At 37.0% G+C, this 13,051-nt stretch overlaps 1 protein-coding gene across 1 annotated transcript in view; it reads left to right on the top strand.

The window, feature by feature from the left end:
• CNTLN (centlein) overlaps positions 1-12,476 on the top strand; it is a 192,433-nt gene extending 179,957 nt beyond the window's left edge. Inside the window, exon 24 of the mRNA XM_032206274.1 lies at positions 12,319-12,476. Coding sequence (XP_032062165.1) covers positions 12,319-12,408 — 90 coding nt within the window. The 3' untranslated portion in view covers positions 12,409-12,476. The remainder of the gene's footprint in view (positions 1-12,318) is intronic.
• Positions 12,477-13,051: the final 575 nt, after the last annotated feature.

Raw genomic sequence — 13,051 nt, forward strand, 5'->3', positions numbered from 1 at the left:
GGGTCCTTCCCACGAGATGCCGTCCTTCCCGAACTGAGCCTTCAGGGGCTGCCCACAGGCAGCATTTCTTCAAGCACTGCTCCCACATGGGGTAGCTCCATACCATGGGGTCCATCCATCCCCCAGGAGCAAACTGCTCCAGAACGGGTCCCCCATGGGCAGCAGCTCCCCCCAGGCCCCCTGCTCCTGCGGGGGCTCTCCATGGGCTGCAGCCTCCTCCAGACCACATCCACCTGCTCCACCGGGGGCTCCTCCACCCATGGGGGGGCTGGAGCGTGGAGATCTGCTCCATGTGGGACCCATGGGCTGCAGGGGGACAGCCTGCTCCACCAGGGCCTCTCCACAGCCCGCAGGGGAACTGCTGCTGCCTGCCTGGAGCACCTCCTGCCCTCCTGCTGCACTGACCTGGGGGTCTGCAGGGCTTGTTCTCCTCTCTCCCAGCTGCTGTTGAGCAGCAGTTTATTTTTCCTTTTCTTATGTCTGCTCTCCCAGAGGCCCAGCCAGCATCACTCTGTGGCTCAGCTCTGACCATCAGCAGGTCCCTTTTGTAGCCGTCTGGAGCTGGCTCTCATCTGATATGGGGCAGCTGCTGAGCTCTGCCCACAAAGGCCACCCCTGTAGCCCTCCTTGCCACCTAACCCTTGCCATGGAAACCCAATACAAATGATTATTTATTTCTTCATTTAAACATGCTAAGCATAATAGGTAATTATAAAATCTTATACTTGGAAATTATAAAAAGAAAAAGGAACTAAATTTTCATTAATATAGAACTGCACTTTGTTGTGCAGATGAAAACAGGTTTATTTTGGAAAGTACACAATTGTAGAAAAAACATGCCAATTTAGAAGTGTTGTCTGACCAAAGGTTTCTTCAGTGGGTCACTGGGACATTTTGCAAATGACAGAAGATAGTATCACTTTCATAAATCAACACTGTCAGTTTTGCTTTGAAAGTGGACACCTTTCACATGACTTTAAGTTGCTAGAAAATATTCCGCACTGGGAACCTTTAGAAGTGAAAAAGTAAATATATTTCATTTATTACATTCCAAACTGTCAACACTTTACCTAGAAAAGTATACCCAGGGTGATTATTTTGTATTGTATGGAGCAGACGATGAGTCTGCCAATCTATGTCCAGTCAGAATCAGCATAATATATGGTTACAGGGAGGTGTTCTAGTCTGATGAGTACTAGTCTTATCTGCAAAATACATAGCTTTTGAAGAAGGCATCTTGACATGAAAAGCAAATTTGTGTAGCTGAAAAATCATACCATTTAAAAAATCAGGCACTCACTGCTTCTTTTTCTCTGTGTATGCCGCTTTAGGAAACAAGGAGAACCACAACTTTTATTATGAAATACCAACCTTTCTTGGTTCTGTGCAGAAATTGGTGATAAATTAAGCTAATCTCCATCAGGATTACTCTGCGTCTGGGATTTAGGCAAATTGAATCAGAGGCCTGAATAGTGACAGTGAATATCTATTAGACTGTAAACAGAATAATAGGCCCTGTGAATTTTAATGAATGAAGTGAATGGCTGAATTCTTATAGTTTACAGAAGGCATATGGTAAGTGATGCATACAGTATGCCAGGAACAGAATATAATGTAGATGTCTTAATAGATAAAATCTTGATTACTAAAAATGAAGAATAAATGGAAGGATTTTGGAAAGCTTTTCCTTATTCTTCTTTTCTTTTTAGCTTTAGAAGGATAGCATTTCACTTTGCTTTTTTATGACTGTGGTAGGTAAGGATGATAACAGATATGGCTTAAAATATTTTGCACGGTAGTTTTTTATATCCCTTTCTGTATTAACAGCTTGGAGGAATTGCTTAAGTGATCCAACCAATTTAACTATACATGTATGTCTCGTGCAAAGTTTGGGTGCATGTCTGACTCACATGGATAATTTTCTTGATAGTCCTGTTTTCATTTTTGTTATGGTGACTGGGAAGCATCCTCACAGACCATGACCCCGCTAATACTAGTCACTGTGCAAACAGTTCCAACATACTAAATCTGAACAGGAAACTATTTTCATCAACTTGCAAATAACTTCCTACTCTGCCTCAGGGAAAAAAAGAAAAAACATGTTTTAAGTTTATTTCAAAGAATGAGGCTCCAACAGGCTCTACTGGGAACTACTTGGAGACCTCTGCATTGTAGAGGTCCTGAAGAAAAGGAGGCTCAGGGGCAACCTTATCGCTCTCCACAGGTACCTTAAAGGAGGCTGTAGCGAGGTGGAGGTTGGTCTGTTCTCCCACGTGTCTGGTGACAGGATGAGGGGGAATGGGCTTAAGTTGCACCAGGGGAGTTTTAGGTTGGATGTTAGGAAGAACTTCTTTACCAAAAGGGTTGTTAGACGTTGGAACAGGCTGCCCAGGGAAGTGGTGGAGTCACCATCCCTGGAAGTTTTTAAAAGACGTTTAGATGTAGAGCTTAGGGATATGGTTTATTGGGGACTGTTAGTGTTAGGTCAGAGGTTGGACTCGATGATCTTGAGGTCTCTTCCAACCTAGAAATTCTGTGATTCTGTGATTCTGTACTCCCTAGAAGGATATAGATACACCTGTAACTCCTTTAAATGTGTTGTGGATATGGAAATGATAAACACTTCACTCATAAGAGAGAAACTGCATTTTTTTATATATATTGTAGTTATTTAGCAAAGCTTAAATATAAATTAGATAGTGAGTCACCGCAATCCAGGATGGAGATGTACACTTGTATATCTGCTGCGTAGAGGACAGGGTCAGAGGAACTGTCAGGAGATCCTCCTCTTGAGTCACAAGATTCAGAATGGACATCCTTGCATGCTAAACTCCTTCTCGGAGAGCAGCCCAGGTACAGCTGGATCCAAACGTAGTTCCAAACTTGGTGAATAGTTTATGTCTAGAGGTCGAGGAGATCCTCCCATTGAGTCATGAGGTACAGAGTGGACCCCCATGCTTTCTTAACTCATTGAACGGAGAAGTAAGGAGGCTAGCTGTGGCTGAATCCTCTCCTAGTCCCTGACTTGGTCAATGGTTTATGTCTAAAGGATTATATGTGCACAATCAACCTAAGATACAATCTTAGCCAAGCTTACAAAGTTTAGCAATCTATTAATCACTCACGAAGGATCTGTTGTGGCAAGGAATCTCTTGCAAGGAGTAAAGGATCTCTGCAGCAGGTGTAACCTTGAGAGGCATCCCTACTCTAGAGGTGATCTGTCCTGCAGCCTGCTGCCTGCCGTACAGGAGAGCTCAACAGGCTTTTGGCCTGCTCACTGTCTATGGAGTAAGATGATTGACTCATAGTTATGTTTGCATACTGACTGCAGATGTTAGTGTCTTCCAAATCTGGCTCAAGTCCAACATTGACCAGCACTGTGGTCAGGTGAGCATGTTGCTCAGCCTGCGCCTTAGCTATTGTTTGTTATCTGTCTCTCCTGAATCCACACTGAGCTGGTTACAGCCATCACAATCAGATGCATCTGTCACAATCACTGCTGGTGGTTATCGCTTGAACAGGGTTTCATGTGAAAAACCAGGCTGGGCAAGCAAAAGGAGTACACTGTCACAAAATGACTTGGAGAGACTGCTTTCTCTCTCTCCAGTATATCAGCTCTGTACATAATTCAGAGGTACTGAAAGGAGCCTAATTTAAAGATAGTGTTGATTTCAGTGTCTGAAAGACAGAAACAGTGATTCTGACTGTAAAATGTCATAACTGGAAGATGTGGGGAATAGATGCAAGGCTCTGAGCTTAAACTGATAGGAACTCTTATTAGGAAAATAACAAGGAAAACAGCAACACTTGAAATGGAGGAGAAAGATCTCCATCAATTATTTATTTAACAGTTCGTGTAGAAATAATTGTTCAGTGTATGTTGATCAGATTACTAAGAAAGTCCAAGCATAAAGAACAGAAACATCCACAGACAGAGCCTGGTGAAGTAAGTCTCCACGGTAGCTTCGAAAGGTGAGGATTGAGGGGATTCCCCAAAGGGCATGCTGAAAGTGCTATCAGAGAGGTGGGAAGAGCTCTAGGAGAATAGAATCATAAAAAGCAACAAGTGACAGCATTTTTTTTAAAAAAGCACAGTTGTAAGAGGCCAACTGATTCAAAGAGTTTCTTTAAGAATATAAGGAATGCAGAGCTGACCTCTTAAATTAGGTTTCAAACATGTTTGTTTCAGCTGTGCAGTGGTCATACACAGGGCATTTGGTTTAGAATCGTTATGCTTTGTTTGGGTTTCTGCAGAGAGGCAGCATAAGCTCAGACACTGAATTGAATATCAGGAAAATCTTGGTGCTTTTCACATCTTGGTCACTGACCTGCAATGTGACCTTTAGAGTGTTGCTTCACCTCAGTATTTCTTGGTCTGCCCTGAATATTCTTTGTTTGCTGTGTCCGGTATAACTGGGCTGACTTTGTCTGCCCTGACTGTTGAGATAATAAGTTCTGTGAAATCCCAGCCATCTCTTACCACGTGTGTGCAAAACTCCAATCTCAGCACCCCCCCCTTTTTTTCCCCTGTGCAGTTAACTATAATATATGACGTTTTAAAGAAATGATGCTAGTTTTGCTAGCACCTTTGTAAATCAGAGGTAATTCTGTTGAAACCAGAGAATTTACAGCAGGAAAAAAAATTCATGTAAATGAGGTGGGACTTAAATGCTGAAGTAAATAGGACTTTAAATTATTATTATTGCCCATTTCACATAAATATAATTTTAGAAACCAATATATTTTGACAGAAATATTCTGCCTGTCATCCCACACTGATTATACATATTTCAACTCATTCTCTACTATAGAGAAAACTATTATTTTTTCCCTGTTATAGATCGCAAAACATGTTAATTGTGTTGAAAATTTAGCAGCAGTACAATGAAAACTGTGGAGTATTTCTGACATTTACAAAAAGCCTCAGTCTGAAAACATTGGGGCCTACAAGTTAAGTTTTTGACAGTCTGTACAGGAAAGATTACATAACTGTAAAGCTATAATATTATATATGACTAAAGGTATCACCTGTCAATGAGTGGTATGTTCTATAAATAAGGTGCCCATCTGATTTTACAAGAGAGAATTCTTTCATCCCAAAGTCATGTTACAAAGAATCCTATGAAAATAAGCAGAGTTTAATGCAAGATTTCAGGCATAAGTGAAAGGGTGATAACTAAGCAGTTATCTTAGGATGATTAAAAAAGAAAAAACTGACTAGAAATGCAAAAAATAATTTTGAATCGCAAAGGGAATATTCTAAATCGTGGAAGTACACTCCTAAGTATTAATATTACTAATTAATCGTAGTATGTACGTCTCTACATAAATCAAACTACATTATAACTAGCAAGAATAAGTCCACTGTTTGAATGTGGTTTGCTTTGAAAACAGTCTGAAATAAAAAAAAAAAAAAAACTAGCTGTGACCTAGATCTTTTGTTTTGTTTTGTTTTGTTAATTTATAGAGAAATTATACTATCTTTTAGGAAATATTACAATATACTGAATTTTCTTTTCTTATAATTGTCATATATATGTTCTATTTATAATCTTCTTCACCATGGTTTTTCATACCTGGAGCTGATTAAGAGAATACAGTCAGTAGAATATTGTCAATTTTGTACTTGGAAATTAATGTTTATAAAGATCTGTTCTCAATGGTTTTGAATCTCCTACTGGCAAGTAGGAATAACACAACTTTAGCCACATAGTTGAAGAAATTCAAATTTTATTTGCAATCTAAATGAGATTATAAATTTTTATTTAACACTGTTTCTCATTTCTGTCATCGTACCTTAATGTTTTTCTTCAGTATTGCATTTTAATGGATTTTTTTGGCCCTACATTTCCCCCCATTCCTAAATGCCAAGATATTGAGTTTTGCATTCAAATACCAAAATTCTGTGTCCCTTTTACAGTTTGCCTGACTCAAGAGCTTTGTCAAGAAATTTGTGGTGGATTTAGCTCTTGAAAAACAATGTTATACAAATCTGTCTAATCTTTTCCAGATATTCTTACTACAGTTGGGTTTTGGGTGTTACTGAATTCACTTTTTTTTAGTTCACCGTCCATCATCTGTAGCTCAGAGCCATCAGGAAGGCAGGATTGTGCTGGGATGTTGGACTGCAAACAGGAGATAGCTTTTGCCACAAGGGTAGAAGAGGCTGGTAATATTTTAAATGACTTCAATTAATCTTTCAGATCTTGTCTGTTAGATCCTTAATTATGCTCATGTGTGTTCAGACTTGCTTGTGTTAATGAATGTGGAAAATTTTGTTGTGGATGTAACTGCAGTATTACATTATTCTGTATGTGCACACTGCAATTTCTCAATCTTTATTTAAAATGGAAGTCTAACAGGTCATCAGGTGAGACGTTTCTTCCAGGCAATGTGTGTTTTCATCTTCCACTCTCTCTCTGAAATTGTGAGTGCTATTCTCTGTGCTAATCAACATAAGATTGTTTATTTTAAAATCATATATATCAATGGAATACCTACTTTAGTAGATGTATTTCTTCCTTTCAGCTCTTTATCGAATCAGCCTTTGAAACTTTAAAGCTCTGCTAGCTTTTAGATAATATTGTCACTCACACATTCCCTTGAGTGAATATTTTTCTTTTGTTTGTGTTTTAATACATTCTAGAGCTTGTCAATTTTTGTTTTCTTTTATGTTGATAGAAAAGATAGTAAAAGTCTATCTTAGTTCCTCCAAATATGTACAAATAAATCGAAGTAACGAACCATATAGCTTAAACATATTTATTCATAAATTTTAGAATGACAGAAGAAACTGTGACAGCAGTCATTCTGAAATTAGATAAATAAAACCAGTGCAACACCTTACAAATGTGGTCTGTATGACATTATTAAAAGAATTACTACTACTTTAATATCTGGTAATGACATTCTTGGAATACTGAAGTTGGAGGAGGCAGATAAGACTGGTCTGTATTTCCTGTACACAATTTCGCTCTGCTCTCAGGGCATATGCTGGACTCTCTGAAATCATGTGTGATCTCTGGGGATCATAAGAATTAAATGAACCTCCTGAGGCTAACTGATTCCCAGGAGTTGGAATGATACTTGTTATAGTCCTTGCCCAGACAAATCTATTGCAGTGGTCTGTCTTGTCTTTATTTCTCGTCTACATTCTTGTCCCTTTCCAAAATATACACACACACACACACACAACTAAGAAGTATATCTGTTCAAGTAATGGTAGTTGAGGAAACTTATATAATGTATATTAGAAAATGAAATTACTGGAGAATTGTTTTTATTTTCTCTGACATACAGAAGTCTTGTGAGATCAGCTTAACATTAGTATTCAAAACATTTTGAAAGTCAGTTTTAGAGAGGAAATAGGGACCAAATAACTCAACTTTCAGAAACTTGAATGCTTGTATTGGCTGTTGAAACTACACATGACATCATCTTTGTGTCACTTTGTCCATTCATTTTGTTTTTTGCTATTAGCAAATGTTGTTTGGGGTGGTAATTCTCTCTCAACTTTTTGCAGTGCTAGGATATGCCCTACCCTTTGGCCAGCTGTAGTTTTTATGTTGCTAAAGTAGAGAAGTTCTTTAAACTCATCATTCAGTTCTATGAAATTTAGATATCGTTCTACAGACAGCTGCTACATATTTACAATACTTTTGTTTCTTTATAAAACTAATCTTGTTTCAGAAAAGATTTGCCATTTCTTTTTGGTGTAATGGTATAGGAGTCCTTACACCATCCCAGTCCACAGGACAAATGAGTTTCTAAGAATGCATTACTTGTACCTAAAGACACTTTCATGTTGAGCTATACACCAAATACAACATACAGAATTGTTCTTTATGTTATACTGTTCTATGTATTAGCGGTGGGTTGACCCTGGACAGCAGTTAAGCACCACAGCTGCTTGCTCTCCCCCGACTCCTAGCGGGACTGGGAAGACAACAGGAACAACAAAAGCAAGAAAACTCATGGGCTGAGTTTAGGACAGTTTAGTGAATGAAGGAATGAGGGGAAAAACAAAAACAAAACAAGGTATACAGACCAACACCCAGCAACAGCTACCTGCCAGACCTGCCCACCTCCCTCAGTTTTTAAGGCTGAGTATGACATTACATTGCCCTTTGGCCAGTATGGACCAGCTGTTCTGGCTGTCCTCCCTGTTTCTTGTGCCACCCCCAGCCTCCTCACTGTCAGGACACCATGAGGAGCAGAGAAGACCTTGACTCTCTTCTCTGCAAGTACTGCTGAGTAGCAACTAAAACATCAGTGGTTATCAACACTGTTTTAGTCACAAATCCAAACCACTGCACATAAAGGCTTCTATAAGAAAATTAACTCCATCCCAGCCATACCCAGTAGAACATTATTGTTTTGTACAAAACACAGTAAAGCTTGAAATTTTCTTATTCCATAGTAAATGGCTTCTGCCCTGAGATTTGCACCACTGCAAGACTGAAATCTAGCTATACATAGCTACAATGATAGCATCAGACTTTCATCTGTCTTGTAGTCATTAAGTTTTACTGTAGTACAAACAATAACAATACAATGTTTAAATTAACATGGTAATTATGAGAATAATTTTAGGCATTGATTTGCTCATGTAGCATTACTTGGGGCTGTTGATTGATTTATGTCAATTCCAGGACCAACTGGTGTCAAAGCTTTTTGGGATATAAAGACCTATTGAAAATGTGTTGTCACAGTCAGTATGACACAGTTTCCCTGAGCATTTAAATAAGTATAACCTTTTAAATGAAAAAAAACTTCATCTCTGTAGGTTTCAAAACGGGCAAAAAATATATATTGCTAAATAATGTTTGGTTGCTGAAACTAAAATTGAAAACTATTATCCTATGAATTACTATTTTGCATTGTGAATATAAAGAATACAGCTTTTAAAGGAGATATTTTAGAATTGTATGCAACCAAGTGGATGTAATATATGCTATACAGCCATTTGGAGTTGGTAGATAATGCAACAGTTCCTACTGATTAAAAAGAACTGTGGACTTCAAACTTATGCTTTCAGAATTTTAACCTTATTTTTGTTGTAGTTGTACCAGTAACAATTGCACTGGCCTGATGAGATGTATTTTAGATTTGTTTTTCAGGAATTAATCAGGGATGCCTATTCTAGTTGGTTGGTAGAGGCTAAGTGTGTCCCATAGGAATAACTGATGGTAACAGCTAAGCTGGGAGAATGGCTTTAGCAACAATATATCCCCCAGATTTCACACCAAAGGAAAACAAAGAGGAAAGATCAAATCCTAGTATTACTAGTACTAATAAAGGCATTGCTATTTTACATCAATGTAGTCATATTCGAAGTCATATTCTATATTGATTTCATTGCAGACACCTATGTATGTTTATAAGCTTAAAAAGAAGCAATTCTGAAATACACAGTGGGAAATGTTATAGTTTAAAATCCTGCTCTTAGCTCCAGAATGCATTGGATCAATTTCTTAACCAAAGAATGTTGTTATACTGGCTTCAGTATATTCATCAACAAAAACTGTGTTAAAAATTGGTTAACCGTTAGTATTTTGTCATTTTCAATTTGGAAATGTTTCTTCCTAACTCAGTTAAAGACCTCTGTGGCTTTGATATTTAACACTTCTGTAGTGAAGTATGAACTGGCATACAGATGAAAACACTAACAGGTAAACAATTTAGTACATGGATCTATTTGCTTACAACAGATAAGAAGTCAACAGAGAGCAAATGAAAATCATAAGGAAGCTACCATGTTTTAAGGCACTTGTCCCATGAAAAACGTGTATGAAAACATTGCTACAACTTAATAATGTGAAGAAGGCTTGTTCAAAAATAGCTGATCTCTCAGTATACAATCCAAAAGTCCATGAAGTAGACAGATCTTTCATGTACACTAGAAAAGAAGCTTTAAGGTATTAGAACTGCTGAAGGAAAAAACAAATGAAATGCAAGTTCACTATATGTGTGATCTACTGCGATTGCATACAACATATGTACTTGCATATCAAAACCTATTAATTGTATTTTTCTCTGTCCTTTCTCCTTTATGTTTTTGCTGTTGTTTATTTTTTGAATTGCTGCTACAGTTTCTTCAGGCTCTTTCTGGTGGCTTCATTATCTGAATTAACAGATTGAGCACAGTGGAGTAACAATTTCAGGGGTCCACTATTGCTGTTGATATCAGCTTGTTCATTCATCATGGACATCTTTTGGAGTTTATATAAACCTATAAAAATGATCTAATAATATAATAAGACTATTGTCTAGCAATTTTAATTTGTTGTTTAAGATGTTCGAGTGAATGTTTGGCTTTGTTTACAAACATGTTTTGTTTGTCTGTGTTTGGTTGCTCATCATTATTCATAGTCTTGCCATGTAGCTTTGCAACTAATTTCCTTGATATTTTGCTCCTTTAACTTAAATTTCTTCTTTGCACTGTGTACTGTGAACCTTTTAGCCTTATGATCTATATCTGAGGGACATCCCATTACTTTTAAATAAGTTGATTCAATTTGATTGAAGAAATACATATTTTTCCACTGTTAAATACATCTCCTACATATTGCAGTAGCCAACTTACTGTTAGACCATTTTGAATGCCACAAAAACATGTAATTATGCATCTGTAATTTTCTTTCATAACACGTGCTTTTATGCTTGGGGCTTTGCTTTTTCTTTGTTCCCTTCTATGAGCTTTGTCCAAGTGGCCTTAGCTCCCTGCATATATAATATTTCATGTTTCTACATTCCTGTCAGCTCTGTATTTGAAGACAGGTATATGTACAAGGTACTGTGTTGGAAATACTGTGTATAGAGGGACCCACACTTGAATCAGAAAACAGGACAAATTTCATTGTATGCTCTCTCCTCAAATTTGTGGTAGGGTAATTTTTTTAAATAAGTAAATTCTAGAAAAATAAGGAAAAAATGTTATATTGGGAAAGTGATAGAAAAATAAATATTGGAATCAGATGTTGTGATTTCTTTGAAATTTATTAGCAAATGCTCTATAATGACCGTATTTTGAATACACTGGAGGCTGTAGAGTACCCTGAATTTCAATAAACAGGCTTCATAATTCTGCAGTCAGTTTCTAGAGATGAAGGCATTCTGCAGCAAAAGAATTGCCAGGAATTTATCAGCTACTCATGAGAAATAGTTTAATAAGAGGAGACCCACATATGACGATCAAAAAAAAGCTTATTCTCTCATTTTAAACTCAGCCACGGTGTCTATGTTGACAATCACTGCTCTGCTTGAGTCATTGAAATCACTAGGAGGATCTTCTGACATTGAATTACTGCTCTTGTCTCTCAGCCAACAATTTTTAAATAAAATTACCTCACTGTGCTTTTGACAAAACCTTTTTGTCATATGTGCATAAATGTTGAAACAAAATAATTTCAATTATACAACCGGTGATTTATACTAATGCTTTGTGTTATTTCAATGAATCAGAAAATTTTAGGAATGTGATAGATAAGAACTTGAAGCATCGGTTCTTTGTTAAGCCATTTGCACATGTTCAGCTTTGGTAGGTATTAGTCAAGCTCAGTACTTGTATGCTGTCGAAGAACAAAAACCAAAACCAGTTTTCATTCAGGTTAGAACAGTCTCTTCAGCAGGATGTTTTGTACTGTTACTTTTAATTCTAGTTTTAAACTAAGAGAGCAGCCTCACCCCGACTGGGTTTCTTCTTTCCATTTAGCTGAGAGAACTATGTTTTGTCCAGCCATCTCTTGATTTTTTACCTTTGCCTAGGTTTTACACCAGGATTGTTAAATCCCAGAAGTCCCTTTTTTTTCTATCCCACATAATGGTTCTCCTTTCCTATCACTTAAATCTTTCAAAAAGCTGCCCTTTCCAAAATGTACCAGTTTTCTTTTAGCAATATTCTTCTGTTTTTCTGGATTTTATTTTTTTTAAAGCTGCAACCATCCTTCTGGCTTAGCAGTATGTACCACATTACAGAAATTAATTCTGGTAGACTGAATCAGAAAAGCATTTTTAATTGATTTTGCAGAATCTGCTTTGTCTTACTGTTGATGGCATTTTGAATATAGTTACTTCTCTAAAGGCATACTAAGAAAATATGTACTTATGTTTAAGAACATTTTATGTTTATTGTATTAATTCATCCTGTGTTTTCTAAATATGTTATTTCATATTACAGAGTATACCCCATTCAACTAATAAAACAGAATAAAGATAGTTCCTAGCTAAAGGAGCTTAGATTAAATGATATTGTGTTTTTCATAGTGTTTGTACTTTAAGAAAAATTGCATTGGTTTATTTTCTGCTTGCATCTTCCAGGCTCTAAGCACAGAGTTACAGCACAGCATACAAGAGCTGAGAATAAAAATCAAACAGGCAAAAAAAAAAGGAAGAAGCGAGGGCACGTAAAAAAGGTCTTTCCCAAGAGTCAATTCTGTTGGCAGCTTCTATCCTTAATGTTTCAACAACTGATGTTGAGGAGATATTAGAAGTAGAAGATGATGAGGTAAGTTATTTTAAGGACTCTACAGCAAAAAGGGGCTAGATCAGAAGATGCTGTAAATTTGTGTTCTTCTGGAAAAGAATTTCCAGATAAAGTCTGGAATTTCGTTGTGCAGCATCCAGCACAAGAAGAACAGAATGGTTGAATTTGAATAAAAAGGTCATGTTAGAGATTCCTAAGGTGTCAAGACTTTGGGCATACATAAATAAAATATAAATACACTGTTTTGAGCATTCAGGTGTAGAGGCATTATTTGAAAGTAGCTTCCCTTTTCATGAGATGATCTGGCAGGGTTATACATTTTAAATAGACTTTTGCATTAATGGAAAAAAAATTAGAATTTCTCTTGTGCCAAATTGGTTTGGTGGATGTTTACTTTCTTCAGTTGTCATACTTGCCTGTTAAAGGTATTCTAGTAGACATATGTTTTCAGGAGGAATCCATTGCCTATTTTTGTTGATTCTAACATGCATTTTTATGGAGTCATGCAATCATTTACTTTGGAAAAGATTAAAAAAAAAATAAAAATCATATTACTATGAAATAGTT

This window comes from Aythya fuligula, chromosome Z (assembly GCF_009819795.1).
Source record: "Aythya fuligula isolate bAytFul2 chromosome Z, bAytFul2.pri, whole genome shotgun sequence".
In the NCBI taxonomy this organism is placed as follows: Eukaryota; Metazoa; Chordata; class Aves; order Anseriformes; family Anatidae; genus Aythya; species Aythya fuligula.